The 26,107-nt window shown below is 42.7% G+C and overlaps 1 protein-coding gene across 1 annotated transcript in view; it reads right to left on the bottom strand.

Moving 5' to 3' along the window:
* The window catches only part of st6galnac3 (ST6 (alpha-N-acetyl-neuraminyl-2,3-beta-galactosyl-1,3)-N-acetylgalactosaminide alpha-2,6-sialyltransferase 3), a 160,681-nt gene that overhangs the window by 45,402 nt on the left and 89,172 nt on the right, over window positions 1-26,107 (bottom strand). The window contains exon 3 of the mRNA XM_059502341.1: window positions 5,237-5,646. Within this exon, the coding sequence (XP_059358324.1) occupies window positions 5,237-5,646 (410 nt within the window). The remainder of the gene's footprint in view (window positions 1-5,236; window positions 5,647-26,107) is intronic.

The raw sequence follows: 26,107 nt of genomic DNA, 5'->3' as shown, positions 1-26,107 counted from the left end.
GATGACGTAGAGATGTTCCTACAGATGTTTGAGAAAGTCGCCATCCGAGAGCGTTGGGAACGAACGGGCTGGGCACGGCTGCTCGCACCCCTCCTGACCGGCAAAGCACAGCGTGCCTACTTCTCCCTCCCACCCGAGGCCAGCGAGAACTACGAGGAACTGAAGTGGGAAATCCTGGCTCGGGTGGGATTGTCAACGATTGCAACTGTTCTTTTGACTGGGAATACAATGCACGATGCCCAAGCAGCAGAACTCTCCCGGCTCACGCGGCACTGGCTGCTCGCCGGGGATCCCACCGCTAGCCAGGTGGCGGAGCGCCTGGTCGTCGACCGGTTCTTGCGTGCACTATCCCGGCCCCATCGTCAAGCGGCAGGAATGCGGAAACCCACTACTCTTGGCGAGCTGGTGGAAGCCGTCGAACTGGCGGATGCGGCCCAATGACGGGAGGCTGGGGAGCGAGCGCCGCCATTTCCCCGGAGTGTGGTTCAGGAGCGACGCACGCCGGAGGGCGCCTCGCGACCAGTGAGCAGGCCGGCAGCTCCCACTCCCCAGGACGAGCCCATGCCCACCGAACCACCCCGCCCCTCTATGCGGACGTGGCTGGCAGGCTGTATCGTCCACCACGCCCCGCCCAGGGGGGCCCCACGAGCCAAGGTGAAGATAAATGGCCACCCATTGGAAGCTGTCCTGGACTCCGGGAGCGCAGTCAGCCTCGTCCACCCCACTGTCTTGGCCCCTGTCCGGAGTCTAAAGACCGACTGGCCATCACGTGTGTCCACGGGGACACCCAAGAAGTGGCGGCACGGCGGGTCACCATTTCGGCCGCCCCAGGATCTTGGCCGCTTGAGGTGGGGATCGTCACGGACCTCCTGGTGCCGATGCTCCTAGGAAGGGATTGGCCCGGATTTGACCGCCTCCTCCTCGCCGCCACCCAGCCTGCCAGCCCCGGTGGGAGCCGCCGAAGACCCCTCCGGAAGAAGGGGCCCGACGTCGCCCCGTGCTGCTGGCCTCCGACAGTGCTAGAGAGAGTCCCCAAGTGTCCCTAACCTATATCTTGATGTCTTCCAGCAGGTGTCAGGAGAGGGCGACTTCAGCAAGGCCCAGCACGAGGACGACCAGTTGAAGCACTGTTGGGCCCAGGTCCGGGTCGTCGAGGGGAAGGAGGTCCGGCCAGGGCCCCACCCGGTCCCACACTTCATCGTCAGAAAAGGCCTGCTCTATTGTGTTGCACCGCGAAGGGGGGAGGAAAAAAACCCTGCTGGTAGTGCCTCGGGCGAAGACGGAGACGGTGATGGAGCTGGCCCACTCACATCCCATGGACGGCCACCTCGGGGTCCAGAATACCATCCAACGGATTCGGGATCGCTTCCACTGGCCCGGCCTGGATGCCGAGGTAAAGAGGTTCTGCCAGGCATGCCCGACCTGCCAGCGGACGTCGCCAAGGACCCCTCGCCGCAGCCCGCTGATTCCACTACCCATCATTGAGATGCCCTTCGAGCGAATCGGGATGGATCTCGTGGGGCCGCTGCCGAAGTCCACCCGGGGACACGGGCACATCCTCGTGATAGTCGACTACGCCACCCGGTACCCCGAGGCTATTGCCCTACGGAAGGCCACCGCCAAGGCCATTGCCCAGGAGCTGTTCCTCCTCTGTAGCCGAGTCGGCATCCCCGCTGAGATTCTGACCGACCAGGGGACCCCCTTCATGTCCCGGCTGATGGCGGACATCTGGCTCCTCAAGGTAAAGCAGCTCCGGACCACGGTCTACCACCCTCAGACGGACGGCTTAGTCGAATGGTTTAATCAGACCCTCAAACAAATGCTGAGACGTGTGGCCGCTGAAGATAGACGCGATTGGAACCAAATGCTGCCCTACGTCCTCTTCGGCATCCGAGAGGTCCCGCAGGCGTTTACCGGTTTCACCCCCTTCGAGCTCCTGTTTGGGCAGCAGCCCCGGGGCCTCTTGGATGTCGCAAGAGAGGTATGGGAGCAGCAGCCAGCCGGCCACCGGTCGTCGATCGAGCACGTCCGTCTGATGCAGGAGAGGACCGACAGAGTGATGCCCTTGGTTCGGGAACACCTCAGTCAAGCGCAGCGGGCCCAACAACGCCACTACGATCGGGCGGCGCAGCCACAGGAGTTCCGGCCAGGAGACCACGTCCTGGTCTTGGTCCCCAATGCGGCTTGCAAGTTCTTGGCCACCTGGCAAGGGCCGTATACCGTGACCGAGAAGGTGGGCCCAGTCACCTACAGGGTGCGACAGCCCGGGCGAAGACGGGAAAGTCAGTTGTACCATATCAACCTGTTAAAAAAGTGGATTGGAAACCGGACCCAGCTCTCCGCCCTTGCCACCTCCTCTCCTGTGGTTGTGGACATGGAGCCCCAACTGTCCGCCGCCCAGAAGACGGAGCTGCAGCACCTGGTCGGTCAGTTCCCCGATGTGTTCTCCCCCCTCCCTGGGCGGACCAACGTGGTACAGCACGACATCCGGACACCGCCAGGACTCATCGTGAGGCAGCAGCCCTATCGTGTCCCAGAATTCACAAAAAAACTAAAAACTAATCCACTCATTATTAAGGATGTAACAATATCAAAATCACACGATACAGTATTTTTGCGATATGTAGTCTATGATACGATATTTATTTCGATATTTGAAAATAAAAAAGACAAATAAAGAATTAGGAAAATATGAAAATTGTGTACATTTTAAAGTTGTAAACACAGAAATTATTATATCTAATGCACTTTTAAATTAGAGTTCAAAATCAATAGCTCCATTCCATTTTTCTCAACTAAGAAAACTGAAATTTGAAAAAAGTATTTTAGAATTTAAGAATTTACTTGTACCTGAAAGAGGACTCAACCCTCTTTTTTATTTGTGATATACTTCCTCAGTCTAAATCACATTCACACTGGTGTTTTAGGAAGCCAAACAAATTAGAATAAATTAATAATAATAATAACAATGACAGCCGTAGCCATATATTGTAAAATAAATGAAAATGAATACATCATAGGCATATTATTTTTGCTTTAAACTACAGTAGGGAAATTAAAATACTTTTTTCCCAATTTCTACACTTGAAAGAGATATTTAGAATTTGCACTGCATTTAAACCGCTAGCTGTCAGCATGTGCACTTCGCTTTCACACTTTGCATGAAGGAAAAACCGAGTTGATGAAGGGATTAAGCCATATTGTGCTTTCAGTTTTAGTTTGTTTGATAGATACTGTACCAAACCATAATGGCACAAAACAAATATGTTTTAAAAACGACACTTTTTGCCAGGAAGACCACGATAAAACACAAGACAAAAACAATATAACCCATTATAAATGGGCATATAAGGCATTCGTTGCATCCAGTGGGGACATAATCAGTGTTGGGTGTAACACGCTACTAAGTAATGCATTACTGTAATTAACTTACTTATCCAGTGAAAAAGTAAAGTAAGGGATTACTCATAATTTTTAGGTAATTTAATTCCAGTTACTTATAAAATACTTGCGTTACATACAGTAAATAATTTAAACCGTTCTAAAATCAATATTGAATTTGAAATCTAAATTTACCGTCTAAAGATAAAATTGAATGCAGCGACTTTAACCCTCTGTGCGCCAGCACATTAACTTTCAGTTTTTCCTGATTCACAGAGAAACCTTCAATACTCGGTTACAGATAAGCCTAAAATCAATCAAATCTAAAAAGGGCTAAAAGTACTTTTATTTTCACAGCGAAACACACAGCATCTCCACAACATGGCAGAGGTGGCAACAGGGGCGGACTGGGACCAAAAAGTGGCCCTGGACTTTCTGGCCCACAGCAGCCCACCACATCATAATGCATCTGCCCCTTTTTTGATGTCATTTATGATGTCATTTATTAATTTAATATTTAAGTAAACAGATTTTAACCAATAGGGCAACTGATTCTCTGTTGAAACAAAAAAAACTGCGTGCTGCAGCTGATTTAGCGACTCCTAGTGAGCGATACATGCTCATCACGACACAAACATTCTCCTAGAACACACTTTGCATTCAGTTAACAGATCCATATGAATCATGCATGAAATGTAAGTTTATAAACTCAAATGATAGCTTTATATGTGGTTTTATTAACAAAGTTCGGGAGGAGCACGATCAGATAATCATCCAATTTGGCACAGGTGCATCTCATTTAGCTAATCATCTTAACTAGCACACAAACGTATATATATATCCAGTCTTCCTACCTCCTGTCCCACAAGTTTTTCGACTTCCTGGGGCTATTGTGTTTTCCAATCTGGCTCCAAAAAATATCACTGCCCTGCCTGACGGTCTATCTTGAATAGTGATGTCAAATTCCTAACTTGATTCACGTTGTTCACTCGCTTGAAGGGTTGAAACCGTAGAAACATTATGGTACATTATGGATAGTAGTTGATCGTTTGCACTTTCGTTTCTAAATCTTGCCGATTCAAGCCTTTTAAACAATTTGCGCGTTCGCGTTCGGAGCTGGCGTGCACTCGTTCAAAGCACGCACTGAGAGCAGCATTTCGGACAATGCGCATACACAGAATTAGTTCCTCTTTCACGTATCGTAACTTCTGAATGAACACATACACACAAAATTATCTCAAAATAATTGTCTCTGCAAGTATTCTCGTAAACACAGTCGGTTATTTTTTAAGTGAACGTATACAATGGCCTGTGCTCAGAGAAATCCGCTGTACCAGATAAATCTGTCTCTCTCTCTCTCTCTCTCTGTAAATTAGACGACGTGAAAGGAGGCATGTTTCAAGATACGCAATGGAGTAGACCAAACTAAACAGGGAGGGAGGGTAAAACACTCACATGCAAACAGAACACACTCCTCGTCAGCCGCGACTCACTCATTCATTTGTGTAGAAAAGAAATGTAATATTATGATTTCCATCATTTAAAATTTCCATCATTTAAAATATTACGATTTCCATCTTTATGCACCAAGTAACACCAAGAAATTCTCCAAAGAGAAAGGAAAAATGCAAATTGCATCATATGAGCCCTTTAATTTTCTGAACGTGCTCCTCCCAAACTTTGTTGATAAAACATCATATGCCAAAATAGATGTGCATGAAGGCTAAATCACCCTCACGAAGTAACCTCAGTGATTTTACAATTTTCTTCTTCATTACATTATAATAATGTTTCATCCTGACATTTTTTACTGACATTTAAATCTAAACGGTGACGGTGACTACAGCACTCTCACCTGTCTTTGCCCGTTTCCTTCTTGAAAACAGTGTCGCAGTAATTCATGCGGTCCTCTGTGGTGACGTAGATGCGTGCATGTGGGTAGTTTTCCACCGCTTGCCGCAACATGTTGTACACAATGCCCTTTCCATCCTGCCTCATGTTGCGTAAGGGTCCCCACACCACATAGACTGTCTCATTCCCCTGACCAAAGAAGTGCTGGGGTTTTTGAATTAGCAGAGGAACACTAGTGTGAGACACCACTCTCAGGTCTGTCCTGCGGCCCACGTCCCTCTCAAAGCCACGGGTAGGTGCGTTGTTCATTCTCCAGATGCAGGAGGACTGGTCAATCTCGGCTCCTGCCTCACGTCCCAGCATCTGACCAGAGCTGGACACTATACTGCAAACCTCACAATGCAGCTTCAATGGCTAAAAGAAAGAAGAGTAAATTGGCAATTTAGCGTGAGAGGTTCATTTAAATCATGTACTGCAAACTTTCATAGACTGTATTTACCAAACAGCTTTTCACTGTAGTGACAATATCTATTGATCCTGATTAGGCATGTGTAGTCAGGTTAGCTTTAGTTAGTTAGTTGTGCTTTTCACAATACACATATTCCACATATTAAAAGAAATGTAAAAATATTAATGTATACTGGATGTCATGTGAAGAATAGGGTGGCACCGAGAGCCGTGGGAATGGAGCGAGGCCAGTGAAGTAAGTGGGCGCTCGAGGAGGTGGACTTTTGGGCTGTGACGGTGGCTGATTTTTACCACCGCGGTGGTCATGGAACAACAACCGCCGGTGGCATATATATACATAATTTGACACTACTAATATATTTATAGATCAACTTTATATATATATATATATATATATATACATACATACATACATACACATATACAGTACAGACCAAAAGTTTGGACACACCTTCTCATTCAAAGAGTTTTCTTTATTTTCATGACTAAAATTGTGAAAATTGTGGAGTCACACTGAAGGCATCAAGGGCTATTTGACCCAGAAGGAGAGTGATGGGGTGCTGGGCCAGATGACCTGGCCTTCACAGTCACCGGACCTGAACCCAATCGAGATGGTTTAGGGGTGAGCTGGACCACAGACGGAAGGCAAAAAGGGCCAACAAGTGCTAAGCATCTCTCGGGGAACTCCTTCAAGACTGTTGGAAGACCATTTCAGGTGACTACCTCTTGAAGCTCATCAAGAGAATGCCAAGAGTGTGCAAAGCAGTAATCAAAGCAAAAGGTGGCTACTTTTTATACTTTTAATACTATTTATACTTGACTAACTGGGGCCCAGGTCAGGAACCAGACAGACTGGCTAAACCGACCGTCTGCTAGCTGCCTCACGTCACAGAGGTCAGCTAATTCTCAGCACATAGAGACTCTTTCACCTAGATATCACACTATAGAGACTGTGTCTGTTCCCCGAACTAGAAAATACAAAAAACGTCCAAACCAAGTTAAGATTAACAATTTAATTGAGGTTCAACAAATAAAAATTGGCTTATTGGCTTATTGAATATCAGATCCCTTTCTACGAAAACACTTTTTATAAATAGCATGATTACTGATCATAATATGGATGTGCTCTGTTTGACAGAAACCTGGCTAAAACCTGATGATTACATTATTTTAAATGAATCCACCCCCCAAGATTACTGTTATAAACATGAGCCGCGTCTAAAAGGCAAAGGGGGAGGTGTTGCTTCAATTTATAACAACGTTTTCAGGATTTCTCAGAGGGCAGGCTTCAAGTATAACTCGTTTGAAGTAATGGTGCTTCATATAACATTATCCAGAGAAACAAATGTTAATGATAAATCCCCTGTTATGTTTGTACTGGCTACTGTATACAGGCCACCAGAGCACCATACAGACTTTATTAAAAAGTTTGGTGATTTTACTGAGTTAGTTCTGGCTGCAGATAAAGTTTTAATAGTTGGTGATTTTAATATCCATGTTGATAATGAAAAAGATGCATTGGGATCAGCATTTATAGACATTCTGAACTCTATTGGGGTTAGACAACACGTTTCAGGACCTACTCATTGTCGAAATCATACTCTAGATTTAATACTGTCACATGGAATTGATGTTGATAGTGTTGAAATTATGCAGCCAAGTGATGATATCTCAGATCATTATTTAGTTTTGTGCAAACTTCATATAGCCAAAATTGTAAATTCTTCTTCTTGTTACAAATATGGAAGAACCATCACTTCTACCACAAAAGACTGCTTTTTAAGTTATCTTCCTGATGTATCCAAATTCCTTAGCATATCCAAAACACTTACAACAACTTGATGATGTAACAGAAACTATGGACTCTCTCTTTTCTAGCACTTTAAATACAGTTGCTCCTCTACACTTAAGGAAGGTTAAGGAAAACAGTTTGACACCATGGTATAATGAGCATACTCGCACCCTAAAGAGAGCAGCCCGAAAAATGGAGCGCAGCTGGAGGAAAACAAAACTAGAGGTATTTCGTATTGCTTGGCGGGAAAGTAACCTATCCTACAGAAAAGCATTAAAAACTGCTAGATCCGATTACTTTTCTTCTCTTTTAGAAGAAAACAAACATAACCCCAGGTATTTAATCAAAACAGGGGCTAAATTAACGAAAAATAAAGCCTCAACAAGTGTTGACATTTCCCAACACCACAGCAGTAATGACTTTATGAACTACTTTACTTCTAAAATCGATACTATTAGAGATAAAATTGCAACCATTCAGCCGTCAGCTACAGTATTGCATCAGACAGTGCACTTAAGACCCCCTGAGGAACAGTTTCACTCATTCTCTACTATAGGAGAGGAAGAATTGTATAAACTTGTTAAATCATCTAAACCAACAACATGTATGTTAGACCCTATCAAGTCAAGTCAAGTCACTTTTATTTATATAGCGCTTTAAACAAAATACATTGCGTCAAAGCAACTGAACAACATTCATTAGGAAAACAGTGTATCAATAATGCAAAATGATAGTTAAAGGCAGTTCATCATTGAATTCAGTGATGTCATCTCTGTTCAGTTAAATAGTGTCTGTGCATTTATTTGCAATCAAGTCAACGATATCGCTGTAGATGAAGTGACCCCAACTAAGCAAGCCAGAGGACCCTCTGATCTGGATACAGACTGGATCTGGTGGCTAAGGTGACCTCGGAATAAGAGAGAAACAGACAAATATTAGCGTAGATGCCATTCTTCTAATGATGTAGCAAGTACATTATGTTATGGGAATTGTTTCCAGTTCCAGTTTACCTAATTAATGCAGCCTAAAAATCCTTTAACGGATTTGGATATTAAAAGCATATCAGTATGTTATGTGTAAGCCAGGTTAAAGAGATGGGTCTTTAATCTAGATTTAAACTCCAAGAGTGTGTCTGCCTCCCGAACAATGTTAGGTAGGTTATTCCAGAGTTTAGGCGCCAAATAGGAAAAGGATCTGCCGCCCGCAGTTGATTTTGATATTCTAGGTATTATCAAATTGCCTGAGTTTTGAGAACGTAGCGGACGTAGAGGATTATAATGTAAAAGGAGCTCATTCAAATACTGAGGTGCTAAACCATTCAGGGCTTTATAAGTAATAAGCAATATTTTAAAATCTATACGATGTTTGATAGGGAGCCAGTGCAGTGTTGACAGGACCGGGCTAATATGGTCATACTTCCTGGTTCTAGTAAAAACTCTTGCTGCTGCATTTTGGACTAGCTGTAGTTTGTTTACTAAGCGTGCAGAACAACCACCCAATAAAGCATTACAATAATCTAACCTTGAGTTCATAAATGCATGGATTAACATTTCTGCATTTGACATTGAGAGTATAGGCGGTAATTGAGATATATTTTTGAGATGGAAAAATGCAGTTTTACAAATGCTAGAAACGTGGCTTTCTAAGGAAAGATTGTGATCAAATAGCACACCTAGGTTCCTAACTGATGACGAAGAATTGACAGAGCAACCATCAAGTCTTAGACAGTGTTCTAGGTTATTACAAGTGGAGTTTTTAGGTCCTATAATTAACACCTCTGTTTTTTCAGAATTTAGCAGTAAGAAATTACTCGTCATCCAGTTTTTTATATCGACAATGCATTACATTAGTTTTTCAAATTGGTGTGTTTCACCGGGCCACGAAGAAATATAGAGCTTAGTATCATCAGCATAACAGTGAATGCTAACACCATGTTTCCTAATGATATCTCCCAAGGGTAACATATAAAGCGTGAAGAGTAGCGGCCCTAGTACTGAGCCTTGAGGTACTCCATACTGCACTTGTGATCGATATGATACATCTTCATTCACTGCTACGAACTGATGGCGGTCATATTAGTACGATTTAAACCATGCTAATGCACTTCCACTGATGCCAACAAAGTGTTCAAGTCTATGCAAAAGAATGTTGTGGTCAATTGTGTCAAACGCAGCACTAAGATCCAATAAAATTAATAGAGAGATACACCCACGATCAGATGATAAGAGCAGATCATTTGTAACTCTAAGGAGAGCAGTGTCAGTACTATGATACGGTCTAAATCCTGACCTATACCATCTAAGCTCCTAAAAGTCATAGATCCTCTTCTGACTATTATTAATTCCTCATTGTCATTAGGATATGTCCCCAAAACCTTCAAACTGGCTGTTATTAAGCCTCTCATCAAAAAACCACAAGTTGACCCCAAAGAACTAGTTAATTATAGACCAATCTCGAATCTCCCTTTTCTGTCCAAGATACTAGAAAAGGTGGTATCCTCACAATTATATTCCTTATAATTGGAATATAGGATTTCCTAGGATTTCCAGTCAGGATTTAGACCGTATCATAGTACTGAGACTGCTCTCCTTAGAGTTACAAATGATCTACTCTTATCATCTGATCGTGGGTGTATTTCTCTATTAGTTTTATTGGATCTTATTTCTGTGCCTCAGCAAGCGATCTGTGTCAAACCTGTCTGTCATATTTACTGTTGTCTTGTTCAAAGTTTATATATCATGGCGAAGCAACTATTCAAACCGTGTGCTTCTCCGTGCCCGCGTTATTTAACGGGTGGGGATACACACGAGCTTTGTGTAGTTTGTTTGGGAGTGGAGCATGCGTTATCAGCCTTCGAGGAGACTGATTGCCAGCATTGTGAGAAGCTTTCGCTTCGCATGCTCCGCTCCCGCTTGTCACTCTTTGATGAGAAGAGTGGCGAGCCTCGCGCTCCTCAGGGTGCAGGACCCGCTTCTGCCGAGGCAGAACGGAGAATGCATTCCTGGGGTTCGCAAATGGATCTCTCAGCAGGGTTGGAGATGGGTCCAAGGGCTCTTTTTCCTCCTTTACCTGGGAGATCCATAGCTCAAACTCCGGTGTCGGAAGCCCGCCCCGCGGCTTCTTCCGCCCGGGGGGAGAGCTCATTGCTTCGTTGCTCTAGCTCCGAGGAGTTAGATGTAACGGGCAGTGAAGGTGACACAATCAGGGGGGAAGAGGATTCGCCATCTCTTTCCCCAGCATATGAGGAGTTGGTTGATGTATTAACACGAGCTGTAGATAAGTTACATATATCTTGGCCATCTGATAAACAGAGCGCTCGTCCTAAAAGCAAATTAGACGAGCGTTTTCTGTCTTCTAAAACATCTCCTACATCACGGGGTCTCCCTTTTTTCCTTGATCTTCACAGTGAGCTGTCTAGATCGTGGAATAAGCCATATTCATCACGTCTTTTCAGCCCTCAAGTGCACATTTATTCTGATATAAGAGGGCTGAAAGAAAATGGTTATGAAGCGATGCCCCGGGCGCAACAGACGCTCGCGAGCTATCTTTCCCCTGGTTCAGCGTCATCTATTAAGAACCCGACTTTGCCCACGAAGCCTTTAAAGATCACATCTAATTTAGTGGGTAAAGCTTACACCGCAGCAGATTAGGCTGGAGCTTGCCTTCACTCGATGGCTTTGCTTCAGGCTTATCAGGCTGAGCTGCTGGGGGAGTTAGATAACAGTGAGGGAGTCAGCCGTGACGAAATTCGCGAACTTCGTCGGGCTACGGATTTATCTCTCAGGACGACTAAAGAAACAGCATGTGCTATTGGTAGATCTATGACTGCTTTGGTTTATACAGAAAGACAACTTTGGCTTAATCTTTCAGATATTAAAGATAAAGATAGATCTTTTCTTTTAGACGCTCCCATTTCTCATGAAGGTCTGTTTGGTGATGCTGTGAATGAAGTGGTTGAAAGATTTCAAGAAAATAAAAAGCAATCTGAAGCTTTTAAAAGTTTTCTCCCTTGCCGATCTAATCCTGATGCTGCTGGGCGTGCAAGGCAGCCCCAAGCCTTCTTGCTCCTCATATCGTGTTTTTCAAAAAGAGAGTGTTGCGTCTCGCGCTCCTCCACAAAAATCACGGGGACCGAGCCAGCACTCACAGCCAAAGCAATCTAAGCAGAAGCCGGATCTGAGGACCGTTCTTCTCGCTAAGAAAGCTTTGGCTCAGAAGAAAAGGTCCTGACGCCAAATGGGTCAGACTTGTGAGGGCAGCCCCAATCGAGACGGTGCGGTGTACACCTCAGTATACGGTGCCCGTCCGGTCTCGGTGCTCTCACGGGGCCGTCCTGCCAACCCCGCCACCCTTGGTGCCTCGGGGCGCAGCGGTCTCCAGCGGGTCTCTGGCGCTGTGTCTCTCAGACGCTGCGTCGGGCTCGCTCCTTTTGAGGGGGGTTCAAGAGCAGTTAGCTCGGGTGGTTCCTGCGTTTCGGCTTCAGGTCCCCACACTAGCTGTTCAAATTACACCAGAGGCCAGCCTCGAGAGGCTGGTTCCCTTAGTAGAATGTCTGACAGAATGGAAAAGTCTGCCGAATATATCTCAATGGGTCCTGCAGATAGTAGAGAAGGGTTACAGAATCCAGTTCGGTTCTCGTCCCCCTCGCTACAACGGGGTGTTGCTCACAGTAGTGCATCCTGAGCAGGCTCTGGTCATGGAGCAAGAAGTGAAATCTCTTTTAGCGAAAAATGCTATAGAGCAGGTGTATCCTCCCGACAGGGCATCGGGTTTTTACAGCCGTTATTTCATTGTTCCAAAAAAGGATGGAGGGCTGCGTCCCATTTTAGATCTTCGTCTGTTGAATCGTACAGTTCAGAAATTAAAATTCAAGATGCTGACACTCAAACAGATCGTGACTCAAATCAGATCCAAGGACTGGTTCGTCACGATAGACCTAAAAGATGCGTACTTCCATATCTCCATCCTCCCTCAGCACAGGAAGTTCCTAAGGTTTTCTTTCGGGGGCAAAGAATACCAGTATCGGGTACTTCCCTTCGGTCTAGCTCTCTCACCCCGCACATTCACGAAATGCGTAGATGCCTCTCTGGCCCCGCTCAGGCTGCAGGGCATACGTATTCTGAATTACTTGGACGACTGGTTGATTTTAGCGGAATCAGAACAGTTGGCGGTTCGGCATCGAGATGTCGTCCTCGCTCATATGCAGAAGTTGGGATTGAGGCTCAATACCAAGAAGAGTGTGCTATCTCCATTACAGAGGACCACTTTTCTTGGGGTGGTATGGGATTCAGTCACGATGCGAGCCGCTCTTTCGCCCGCTCGTGTAGCCAACGTCCTCACAGCCACATCAGAGCTAAAGCTAGGCCAGTCACGCACTGTAAAACGGTTCGAGAGATTGTTGGGTCTCATGGCAGCAGCGTCCAATGTGATCCCCTTTGGCCTGCTGGGCATGAGACCTTTACAGTGGTGGCTCAGGACCAGAGGGTTCTCCCCGAGGGGAAACCCACTTTGTACGATCAAGATTACGCGGCGGTGTCTCCGCGCCTTGGTCATATGGAGAGAACACTGGTTCCTGTCCTGCCAGACCTGAGGGACCATCATGTGCTGGTCCGCACAGACAATACATCGGTGGTCTCTTACATCAACCGTCAGGGGAGTCTGCGCTCGCGCCCACTCTGCAAATTAGCGCACCAGATCCTCCTGTGGTCCCTGGGGAAATTACGCTCTCTGAGGGCAATGTATATACCAGGGACTCAGAATATTGGAGCAGACACCCTGTCGAGGCAGGTGCTGAGGTCAGGGGAATGGAGGCTTCACCCGAGGTGGTGGAGCTCATATGGGAATCTTATGGCCAAGCAGAAGTGGATCTGTTTGCGTCTCAGTACACGACGCACTGTCCACTATGGTTCTCCCTTACTCATCCAGCCCCACTGGGGTTGGACGCTATGGTACAGACGTGGCCGAAGCTACGTCTGTACGCCTTTCCCCCTGTTGCTCTGCTCCCAGGAAGTCTGGAGAGAGTCCGCCAGGGCGGAGTAAGTCTACTTCTCGTAGCTCCACACTGGCCGAGTCGAATCTGGTTTGCGGACCTGAAACATCTCCTCGACGGTACTCCCTTGGAGATCCCGATCAGGAAAGACCTTCTATCTCAGGCTGGGGGCACTATATTTCACCCCCGGCCAGAGATTTGGAAGCTTTGGGTGTGGCCTCTGAGGGGGCGCAACTCATAGAGAGTGGTCTCTCAACTGAGGTTGTGGAGACCATTCTTAGCTCCTGAGCTCCAGCTACGAGGAATGGAATGTTTTTTCTTCTTGGTGTTACCAACATCAGTGTGACCCCGTCCACTGCTCTGTTGGCTCAGTTCTTGAGTTTTTACAAGACCGCTTCACTTCTGGTCTAAGTCCATCCACCTTAAAATTTTACGTGGCGGCCATTTTGGCTTTCCACGCCCCAGTGGGTGGTGCACCTCTGGGTCGTGACCCTCTTATCTCTCGTTTCCTTCGTGGCACCTTAAGGCTGAGACCTGCAACTCGTACTAGAGTGCCGGCCTGGGACCTGGCTATAGTTTTAGAAGGCCTTTCTAGGGCTCCTTTTGAACCCCTAGATTCTGTCTCTGAGAAGTTTCTTTCGTTTAAGACTACTTTTCTCCTATCTATTTCGTCCCTAAAAATAGTCGGAGACCTTCAGGCTCTCTCGGTTTCTCCCACCTGCCTTGAATTTGCAACTGGGATGGTCAAAGCATTTCTCTACCCTAAGCAGGGATACGTCCCTAAGGTACCGACCATTGTTCCGAGACCTATTGTTCTGCAGGCTTTCTGTCCTCCCCCGTTTGCATCATCGGACCAGGAAAAGTCTAACCTCTTGTGCCCGGTGCGAGCATTGGACACTTATGTTCATCGGACTTCTTCTTTTCGGAAATGCGATCAGCTGTTTGTTTGTTTCGGGTTACCTAAGATAGGTCTTCCTGCCACTAAATAGACACTTAGTAAGTGGATAGTTGGGGCTATACTTCTTGCCTATGAGTCTTCTGACCTACCGTGCCCTTTGGGGGTCAGAGCTCATTCTACTAGGAGTATGGCAGCCTCTAGAGCCTTATTATCTGGGGCCTCTCTTCAGGATGTTTGCGATGCGGCAGGCTGGTCCTCGCCACTCACATTCGTCAGGTTTTATAGCCTAGACCTGGACGCTACTCCCGGGTCTCAGGTTTTTATCAATTCCTGGTCGTGACGTCACTCCTGACGCTCACTCTCGCCATTGGACTAGTTGACATGGATGCTTCAGACGCACTCACGCAGAATGCGTTCCCAAAGCGTTATCAACGCATCGTCTCGTTCCCTTCTCGGGGAACCGAGGTTACAGACGTAACCGAGACGGTTTCTAGCATTTGTAAAACTGCATTTTTCCATCTCAAAAATATATCTAAATTACGGCCTATGCTCTCAATGTCAAATGCAGAAATGTTAATCCATGCATTTATGACCTCAAGGTTAGATTATTGTAATGCTTTATTGGGTGGTTGTTCTGTATGCTTAGTAAACAAACTACAGCTAGTCCAAAATGCAGCAGCAAAAGTTCTTACTAGAACCAGGAAGTATGACCATATTAGCCCGGTCCTGTCAACACTGCACTGGCTCCCTATCAAACATCGTATAGATTTTAAAATATTGCTTATTACTTATAAAGCCCTGAATGGTTTAGCACCTCAGTATTTGAATGAGCTCCTTTTACATTATAATCCTCTACGTCCGCTACGTTCTCAAAACTCAGGCAATTTGATAATACCTAGAATATCAAAATCAACTGCGGGCGGCAGATCCTTTTCCTATTTGGCCCCTGAACTCTGAAATAACCTACCTAACATTGTTCGGGAGGCAGACACACTCTTGCAGTTTAAATCTAGATTAAAGACCCATCTCTTTAACCTGGCTTACACATAACATAATAATATGCTTTTAATATCCAAATCCGTTAAAGGATTTTTAGGCTGCATTAATTAGGTAAACCGGAACCGGGAACACTTCACATAACACCCTATGTACTTGCTACATCATTAGAAGAATGGCATCTACGCTAATATTTGTCTGTTTCTCTTTAATTCCGAGGTCACCGTAGCCACCAGATCCAGTCTGTATCCAGATCAGAGGGTCACTGCAGTCACCTGGATCCAGTACGTATCCAGACCAGATGGTGGATCAGCACCTAGAAAGACCTCTACTGCCCTGAAAGACAGCGGAGACCAGGACAACTAGAGCCCCAGATACAGATCCCCTGTAAAGACCTTGTCTCAGAGGACCACCAGGACAAGACCACAGGAAACAGATGATTCTTCTGCACAATCTGACTTTGCTGCAGCCTGGAATTGAACTACTGGTTTCGTCTGGTCAGAGGAGAACTGGCCCCCCAACTGAGCCTGGTTTCTCCCAAGGTTTTTTCTCCATTCTGTCACTGATGGAGTTTCAGGTTCCTTGCCGCTGTCGCCTCTGGCTTGCTTAGTTGGGGTTGGCGCTTTTTGTTTAAAGCGCTATATAAATAAAGGTGACTTGACTTGACTTGACTTTGAAGAACCTAGAATATGACATATTTTCATTTTTTTCACACTTTTTTGTTATGTATATAATTCCATATATAATTCCACATGTGTTAATTCATAGTTTTGATGCCTTCAGTGTGAATCTACAATTTTCATAGTCATGAAAATAAAGAAAACTCTTTGAATGAGAAGGTGAGTCCTAACTTTTGGTCTGTACTGTATATACATACATAAATAAATACATACATACATATATATATATATTTATGAAGAGTTCAGATGCAAAAGCCTATAAGTGCCATCTGAAATTTTCATCCAAAATTAGGATTTTTATCAAGCTCCTATGCTTAGGTTGAGTCATTTTACCTTAATGGCAATGTGCAGGTCCTTTTCCAGGCTATTAAAGTGAAATAACTGAACATAAATATAGGAGCCTGATAAAAATCCTAATTTTAGATGAAAATTTCAGATGGCATTTAGAGGCTTTTGCATCTGAACTCTTCATATATATATATATATATATATATATATATATATATATATATATATATAAATTAAATTTAAATAAATTTATGCATTTAGCAGACGCTTTTATCCAAAGCGACTTACAGTGCATTCATGTGTTCCCGGGGACAGTTTATCGCGTGAAAAAATATTTAATGCAGGGGCGGGGCTAGTGGGCACCCCACTCACAACTGCTGATTCACAAGAAGTGAATTTATTCATTTGCAGAATGACTGACTCTGGTTTTATGCTTTTAATGTGAAACTAGCCACAGCTAGACAGAATTTCTTCTCAAACCTTATAAACAGTAACTTAAACAACACTCGTACTCTTTTTTGCCACTGTTGAGAGACTGACAAACCCCCCAAGTCAGATTCCAAGTGAAATGCTCTCAGACATCAAATGCAATGAGTTTGCTTCCTTTTTTTTCTGAGAAGATCATCAATATCAGGAAGGCGACTGGCACATCCTCAAGCAATGCAGAGGTCAGACAGATTTGGCTGCAATATCAAAAAGATACTATGTCTACTTTTGAAGCAATTGATAGCAAAATTTTGGAAGAAATAGTGCAGGACCTAAAATCATCAACCTGCTATCTTGACACACTTCCCACATCTTTTTTAAAAGTGAGCTTAACTGTTTAGAAGCAGATCTCTTAGAAGTGGTGAAGACCTCACTTCTTTCTGGGACATTTCCAAACTCCCTGAAAACTGCAGTTGTTAAGCCCTTCCTGAAAAAGGGCAATCTTCATAACCCCATTTTGAGCAATTATGGACCAATAACTAATCTTACTTTTATAGGCAAAATTATAGAAAAGGTAGTTTTTAATCAGCTGAACAAATACTTAAATTCAAATGGATACCTGGACAATTTTCAATCTGGTTTCCGACTGCATCACAGCACAGAAACAGCACTCATTAAGATAATAAATGATATTCGCTTAAATTCTGACTCTGGCAAAATATCAGTGCTGGTATTGATAGATCTCAGTGCTGCGTTTGACACTGTCGATCATAACATACTATTAGAGAGACTGGAAAACTGGGTCAGGCTTTCTGGGATGGTACTCAAATGGTTCAGGTCATACTTAGAAGGGAGAGGCTATTATGTGAGTCTAGGAGAGCATAACTCTAAGTGGACGTCCATGACATGAGGAGTCCCACAAGGCTCAATTATTGCACCGCTCTTGTTTAGCCTGTATATGCTCCCACTAAATCAAATAATGCCTGAGATAGGCACCTAGTCTGTTTTGACGCATGCCGCGTCCAAACCACACAGCAAATACAAAATAGAAATCAAAAAATCATGTGCATTTCAAAACAAATAAAGTTGAAACCTCATATTATTATGACACCACAGATCCATTTTACAAGGACAATAAAAAAAAGGATGTGGTGTGGAGTTTAGTTGCAGGAGTATAATATGATTAAAATGAAAATATTTGTAATATAATTTACAATGTATTAATTTGATGGCAAAACTGAGTTTTCACCAGACCTTTATAGCAGAAATGACTCGAACCAGACAAATTAAAAAGTCGATCAGGGCTGTGGCTGAAACATGAGCCAAATTCCTCAGTAAGGCAACAGGAAGTCATAAAACATTCTGTGCCACAAGTCCCAACCAACGCTTTCACAGAACAGCTTTCAACATTAACACCACTAGAACAATTATTGACAATTTTAATTCGCAGAAGAGATTGTCAAATTTGTTGTTCGTAAGTGAGATGCAAAGTCGGACATCACATGTAAACCCATGAGAGTTAAACACTTCCCCCACCTAGCAGAACCAGACTGAAATTCCTAAGGGGGGGGGGGGGGGGGGGGGCCTTTGAACCTCTGGTCTCCACAGAATTCTTTGTCAGATAATGACAAAGAAACTGTCTTTTGTACAAATATATGGACCAAAATGAACTCCAAAATGACTTCTAAATGAATATCAGTCCATCGCTTAACTCCATATTCATTTATATGTAACCCACACATTTGACTATCATGTTATAATCACTTATTGTGTATGTCTTTTAATAACTATTGGATAGCTTAAGGATACATATTCATGTCTAGTATCTATGTAATCGAATCTCCTTGCTTGAAATAGTCCTGACCATCAGTTATTTGTCAAATGTATCATATTCTTGTTATAGTAATCATGTCCAAAATTAGACCCTGCAAGAGCGGGAAAATTCGGACCATTTATGATACGCCCGAGCCAAGACAATATCTGATTGGTCAAGACAACATTTGAGGTGTGGCCAACAGGCCAGTATAAATACTCAGGACACCATAAAATCTTGCTTTTTAGTTGTTAGCTTTGCTTCTCCTACTAGTCATGCCTGCTTTTAGCTTCTAGCTTTGCTCTGCTATTAGTCATGTATGCTTTTAGTTTTAGCTCTGCTTTTGCTATCAGTCATGCCAGCTTTTAGTATGCTTTTAGCTTTGCTTCTTAGCTTTAGCTTTTAGCCATGCTGTTTGTCATCACTGTTCTTTGAGCACGGTTCCAGCGTGCTTCGGCCTGCACGCCTGCTGCTACTTAGCCACGATGAGAAGAAACACCACCTAGTCTCGTCAAACTTTATTTCTTTTCTTTTCCGTTTGAGAGGTTCGTGTTCTGAGTTAAGTTTTGTAACGCCGTCTGACCTTGACTGCCCGTTCAACTTCAACCAGCCACACAACTCTGCATCTTCAGCCAACGCCCAACCACGGGCTTCCCAAGACGTCACCTCAACGACTACTGAACTTCCAGCCAATCAGCGACATCGGGGGAACCCCATTTCAACGACAACTTTACACAGGCAATGTACCTTCAGACATTTGTACTGGTTTATCTAATATAATTTTAACCTCATTGAGGAACTCAATTCGATGGTTAATTAAGTGATTGATGGTTGTTCATGTCTATGCAATTTAACGTATTGCTGTGAAATCGGGATTCCTCATTTCCATTCTCTTAAACTCATCTTTCCCTAACTTTCGATCTTCCTGCAACTTGTGTGAATGTGTGCGTGTGTGCGTTTATGTGTTAGATTAGTTTATATGTCTTAGATTTATCTAATAAAGTCTTATTCATATTGAAAAGAGAAGTATCTTGTGTTTTGTGCTTACAAGTTAATGTCTTAAACTGCCGATCTTGTTACTGTGCTAATTGATAGTGTTTTCACTATAGTTTGGATATTAATATCCAGCGCAGATTTGATGTTAAGGCCATCCTTAAAAATATTTTGGTTTGCAGTAACAGTTTTTTTTTTTTTTTTTAAAAAGGGTCGGTAGGTCGGTCTATTTTTTTTTTTTCAAGTTTCAATGTAAAAAAAAAAAAATTTTTGTGATGGTGATGACGTCGGTATGAATTTAAACAAATGAGCATATCGTGACGTCACTGACTGGGTCTTCAACCCGTGCCTTCGGGCTCATCATTGCAAACCTCATTTTGATGCAGGCTATATAGACCACAAACAAAAGTAAATTTTTGTCAAAAACATGTTTATTGCATGAATTTCAGGTGAGAAAAAAAATGAGGTACTGTTTTATGAGCCCCGGTACGTGTTCCATTCCATCTCGCTGCGCGCACAGCTGTGTCTACACAAGTTTCAAAGACGGACGAGCTCGACAAGCAGTATCTGCTTTCTCATCTTTCACCTAGTGTACGCGCACGACAATATATGTGTCATTGCATTATAAGGTTATGTTAGCCAATCCAGTTGAAGCCACTTAAAAAAAAAAAAAATCGATGTGGAGAAGATCTTGTTTACATCAAAACTGAAACCAAGCCGTTCACACAGAACGCATATTCCGCGCATCCCATGTTTTTAAATGAAAAGATTTATCCTGTGTGACGGTTTTCCGCCCTTTTTATTTATTTAACAATGCATGCATACACGATGCTGTTTTGTTTATAGTTCTTTAAGCAACTTAATTAATAATAATTGGTTCATAAACATTATTTTAAATATTATGTTTTTTTCACAGACATGTATTCTAATGCTTTAAATAAACATGCAGTAATATTTTGCTCGATGCGCTATCTTGAGCCTCAGTAGAGAAGCAAAAAGCTTTTCTTCACCCTAACTGAAATTATGCATTTAAAATTCGAATACAATTCGAATTTTGATCATATTTAAGTAAAAAATTCGAATTTAGTTATTCAGCTATTTTGACAGCCCTAGGCGATTCAAGCCCGAAACTGTATGAGACTGAATACCGGCTGAATTCACATTTCTGTTGTAAAAAGAGAAACATTGTGCAGAAGTATTATTTGCTGTTATGCGTGTTTGTCCGAAGCTGCAGTTGCTGTGTGACGCCTGTTCAAAAAAAAAAAAAAAAAAAACCTGGACGCTCTCTGAGAAAAGGTCATTAAAATCATTTTCTTGTTTACGTTTTCGAAACTTGTGTTGGTTGATTCGTGCTTGATTCGTGCAATAGATTTTCAAACATAAAGTGACAGTCGACACGGTCACGGTCACGGTTTTAGACTAGAGAGGAGAAGGGATGGGAAAAGATCTGGGCACAGTTTTTCCAGAACTTTGTGCCAAGTTAAAGCAGTGTCGAGCTGTTTTAATGATTTTTTTTAGATGTATTATGGTGCCCGAACCCGTATGACTTTGAACAGTGACCGCGAACATTTAGTTTACTGCAGCCGCAGCCATCATTACCAAGCGCGAACCGTTGACTCTGACAGTGAATGAGAGTATGAGACGAAGCGAACGCACAGGCCACAGTGTGACATCCGTGTAAACACAGATGACGTCAAGGGTTTTTTTTTAATTAAAGAAGATAGCCTTCATTTGTATGTAGGCCAAGGCAATTTACATATTTACAATACTTACTTAAATATAATTAATAGTATTTTATTGCGTTTGTATTAGTTGTTTGAAGAGTAAAAAAAATAATTGATCGGTCTTAACGCAAATTTACAATCGGCAAGTCAGTCGGACTAAAAGCAAAAAAAAATAAAAAATTGAGTCGGTGCTAAATTGACAGGGTCGGTCGGGTTATGGCAAACAAGAATATTTTTAAGGATGGCCTAAACGGCTCGTTCAGTGAATCGCAGGGCGTCTCAGTGATCAGCCGTGAAACAGTGATTCTGTTCAAATTCCCTTTAAAATCTTAAATGATTCCCTTTGAGCTAAATTGACCTGTTTCCCTTACACATTACTCCAGTCTTCAGTGTCACATAATCCTTAAGAAATCTTCCATGAATAACAAATTAGCATATCAGAATTATTTGTATAATCAAAACTGAAAATAGTTGCTGCTTAATGTTTTGTCCCGAAAAAAAAAATGAATAAAAAAGTTCAAATTTTTTTTTAAAAGAATTTAAATGAAAAAAAATTCTTACTGTAAACTTTGAACAATCTAATGCAAACACATACACACACACACATACAATATTATAAAAAAACATCTATATCACTAATGCTTAAAAATGTTAAGTATACTGTATTTGTGGGATTACTTCCTAATTGCACAATTATGTTCCTTAGTGCCTGTTTCTAGCATAAACAACAATGAAATATATTTTCTCACTGCATCATTCATCTAAAATTGGTCTTACAACTAAATCCGTTGAGTGGCTTTGTGGATACGTTAAAATAAAGGTGGTGAGAATTAATGCTGTGTGTTTTCAGGGGCAGCCAACTGTGCCATTATTGTGAATGTTACTGCCATATTCAGTTCTTGTTAGAGTCATGCATCCCAACGGAAGATAATCCACTTTCACAGTGGAAAGAAATTTGAAGTTTTATCAGAAACTCCTATCATAGCACTTCTAAAACTGAGCTCCATCTCAAATGGTCAGGTGGTCCTGTGTACACCTCTGAATTGTGAACTAAAATCTTACTGGAAAAAACATAATGGGACAGCTTCAAATTAAATTTTAGTTCTGATTTCATTAAAGTTGGAACTTGACCTGAAATGTTAGATGTAATAGTCTGCTTAGCCTGCTTGAAAAATATACTAAAAATGTGGGTATGCAGAGTGTGAATTGCTACTTTGAAAGGACCCTTAAATACTTACGCCTTCTAACCAGCAGTGTAATGACTAATCATCAACACCATGGCATTAAATCTATCACCCTGTTCTTTCTATACATCCGCCTAGATTACCAAAGGGATTCTGAGTGCCCTGAGACTGGCCTAACAAATTAGAGTATGTTTGCCCTGCTTGGCTGATCTGCAAATCTTACCACCAATTACCATTGCTCAAGACAGGATAATGGTGGCAGGGGCCAATCAATAGCTTATGACTGACCAGAAGATCAGTTACATATGCAGATATTCATATAACAAAATATTCTGGGTGCCATGAAATTCTTGTGAAAATTATTTTTTTTTAAAATGCTGGTGGTGGCTCGTATTTTTGAAAAAAAAAAAATGGCAATGAAAGACTTAAATCTTTTTTTTTTCTTTTTCTTTTTTTTTTAGTTTAAATTACAAATTTGCATTCTGAAAAAAACCATCAGTTAAAAGAAAAAAAAAATTCAAATGATGTCAAATCCTGGTTCACACATAAAACCCTTTTGATTTTACCTCTACGAGTTACCAGTAGCAACCTGCATCAAATTTAAGGCTTTGACACTTTCATTCAGTAGCACATCTGGATCCAAACTCTCCTACCAGCATGAAATCATTTGGGGAGAAACTGAGAGACATTTCAGAGTAGCTGTACTATACACTCTAGCTTGTCCTTCTATTAAGTCTGTCACAACTTGATGCTGGACTCACAGCTTACACTGATCTACACATATCGATTGGTTGGCTGGACCAGGAACACACTGTCATTGAGTTGGTAGTCATTAAACTGTTGTGAAGTATCTGGGCTGTGCCTGGGTTTCATATGCCAATTTGGGCAGAAAAACAAAAAGTATATGTGCAGACAGAAAAATGCACAGGAGAAAAAAATAAAATGATTTGATGTATAACGGATGAATTTAAATGCATTGCTACAATATCAATAACATTAAAGCCTCCCCTAAAAATGAAGAAAATAATGCCTGTTAGAGGAGCTTTTTTGACAATTAAATAAAACATGTTGATAAGTGATAGCTTATAGCTTCATATGTCTGTTTAATGACTGGGCTTCATGCATTAACACTTTTGATCTAGTCCCATGAGCACCTCTGTATATGTTAAATCAGACTGAAAACAATGCCATAAAGAGAGAGAGACACCAAATGCAACAGCAGTGACTAAGTGTGTGTTACAAAGCAGAACAGGGCTTTTATTATAAAAATAGTAAGAGTGACATTTTGTGATGCGAAAAGATGCATGCTTTTGATAAATAAATCCATCAAGATTGTTCATAACATGAAATGTCTATGTTACGGATATAACCCTTGTTCCCTGAAGGATGCAGAAAACGTGGAGGGAATAGCGAAATCCAGTCATATAAACGGAATTTACAGTTTAACGCAGAATGGCATGGAATTTTCCAAATTTTGAATGAATTAATAATAAATAGGTCATTGCACTTACATCAAATAACGACATGGACTAATATCTTTAAATATTAAGCCGGAACAGTCTATTTAAATATGAATCCTGCATGTTCTGCATGTCTCTGTTAATGAATGGAGCAGAAGTGCTTCTTCCTTTATTAACACACACTGAAGCGCGCGTGACACTCGCGGTGATTTCAGCGTCTGCTGCCTTACTAAATGAGGATGTGAACACATGAACAACATCTCCAGAGCTGCTCTGACAGTCACTTCATAAGCATTTGACCATTTGATTTGAGTAAAACTAGCGTCACATCACATACACAGAGCTCTAAAGGTACATCAACCCGTCAAAATAAAAGTCCTGTTTTAGACAAGCATTTTACAGAGATGTATTACTATTGTTCAGCAGAATGTACATAGCCTACTACTAAAAAAAATCAAACATTATTTTTTTTAAGGTTTAATCACACAACATTTCTTCCATGTTTTAATTTTAACAGTAAATCCCCTTTGTTTACCAAAAAGTTAAGTTTACTTAATTTTCAATAATTAAAAGATAAATTAAATTAATGTTTTATGTGTTTAATCTTTAATGTGCATCTCAGAAAAATGCTTTATTTAAAACCCCAACCGAATGGCACTTAAATGCACTTAATTCATCTTTCAACTTTATTGCCATTGTTCACAGTACAAGTACAGACAGAGAAACAATGGGTAATAATTAAATGTTTATTTTTGATGTATGCATTGCATTCTATGCATTTAAAAAATAAAAAATAAATTTTCTAAAAAAGGAAACTTAGTTGTTCATTTTAAGAGACCCAGGAGTCTTATTTTCTCTTGCATAATTAATATTGCACTTTAATTGAGCAAAAAACACTTTGTATCCGATTACTCGATTAATCGATGGAATTTTTTGGTAGAATACTCGATTACTAAAATATTCGATAGCTACAGCCCTAGTCGTAACCCACTGCCTTTCTTGTGTACAATGAAGTAAGGGCTGTAAAACCCCATCTTCATATCCGCAGGAGGGACCGGCCTGTAGAACAGCGATCTCTGCACGCAAGAGAGGGGCATCCAGAGCCTTCACTTCAGAACACCCCTGAACTTAGCCAAATCTGATGGTCTGAAAGAGCCAGTGAGATGGACTGAGGAGTGCTAGCCAGGGACTGGTACATGGGGGTGTTTACGAACCGAGTCTTGTCGGTCTCCCTAATGTCGGCCAGACACAGCCAGAGATGGTGCACCTGGACCACCATAGTGGACATTAAATTACCCAGAGTCCACGCAGTGACCTTTGCTGCATGTAGTGGAAGGTCAGTAGCGGTGCGGAGTTCATTGAAAACTTATGCAACACCACCGGTTCATCATACACTGGATTTGGACCCCTCCACCAGAGGGACTTCTGTATATCCCCATGCTACAGGAGCAGTTTCTGGCAGTGAAAGGTGCCATCCACGACCCAGTGAGCTCATCGTGCACTCCAGATCCTGCAAAGGTCTGGCTCACCCTCTAATGCAGCAATCAACATCTGGTCGTCGGGGGGGATCGCCAAAGGATATGAGTGGCACCCCACAGGTGGGTCTAGCACATTCCTTGGACAGCTCCACTGGCTGTGAAGTGCCGGTGGAAGAAGAAGCCTTCAGAGGTTGGTTCCTCTGAGGGGAATTCCTCACCATCACCATAAGGCCAGCCAGGCAACTGCCAGAAGTAGCACCCCCCCCTCATTTTTTACCAGGGGGAATACTAGATCCTGGCAGAGGCACTGGAACCCCGCCCCTTTGCAGGAAACATGGCCTGGTAGTCCATTCTGCAACAGTCATTCTCCCACAATGAGAGCATGACTAGTCCACAAACACAGCCTCTGCATGCTTAACGCCCAGACACATGACACAGTGATCATAACCGTCAACCGGTGCCAGGTAATGGCCGCATGCAGAAACGCATCTTTAAACAGGCATCTTTAAAAAGATCTGCCTTGGTCATCAACTCTGCAACAGCCTTTAAAAAGATGTCCAACAATGAATGCTCTTTTAATGTGCTAAAGTGCACAGTGTAGATGACCGCTTGCAACACAAACAGGAAGTAGTGCAGCCTGATGTGTGCAACCCATTCAACATGAGAAACTAGCACCGCTGAAGAGC

Source organism: Carassius carassius, chromosome 20 (assembly GCF_963082965.1).
Source record: "Carassius carassius chromosome 20, fCarCar2.1, whole genome shotgun sequence".
NCBI classification, from domain to species: domain Eukaryota; kingdom Metazoa; phylum Chordata; class Actinopteri; order Cypriniformes; family Cyprinidae; genus Carassius; species Carassius carassius.
This window is presented reverse-complemented; position numbering and strand designations above follow the sequence as displayed.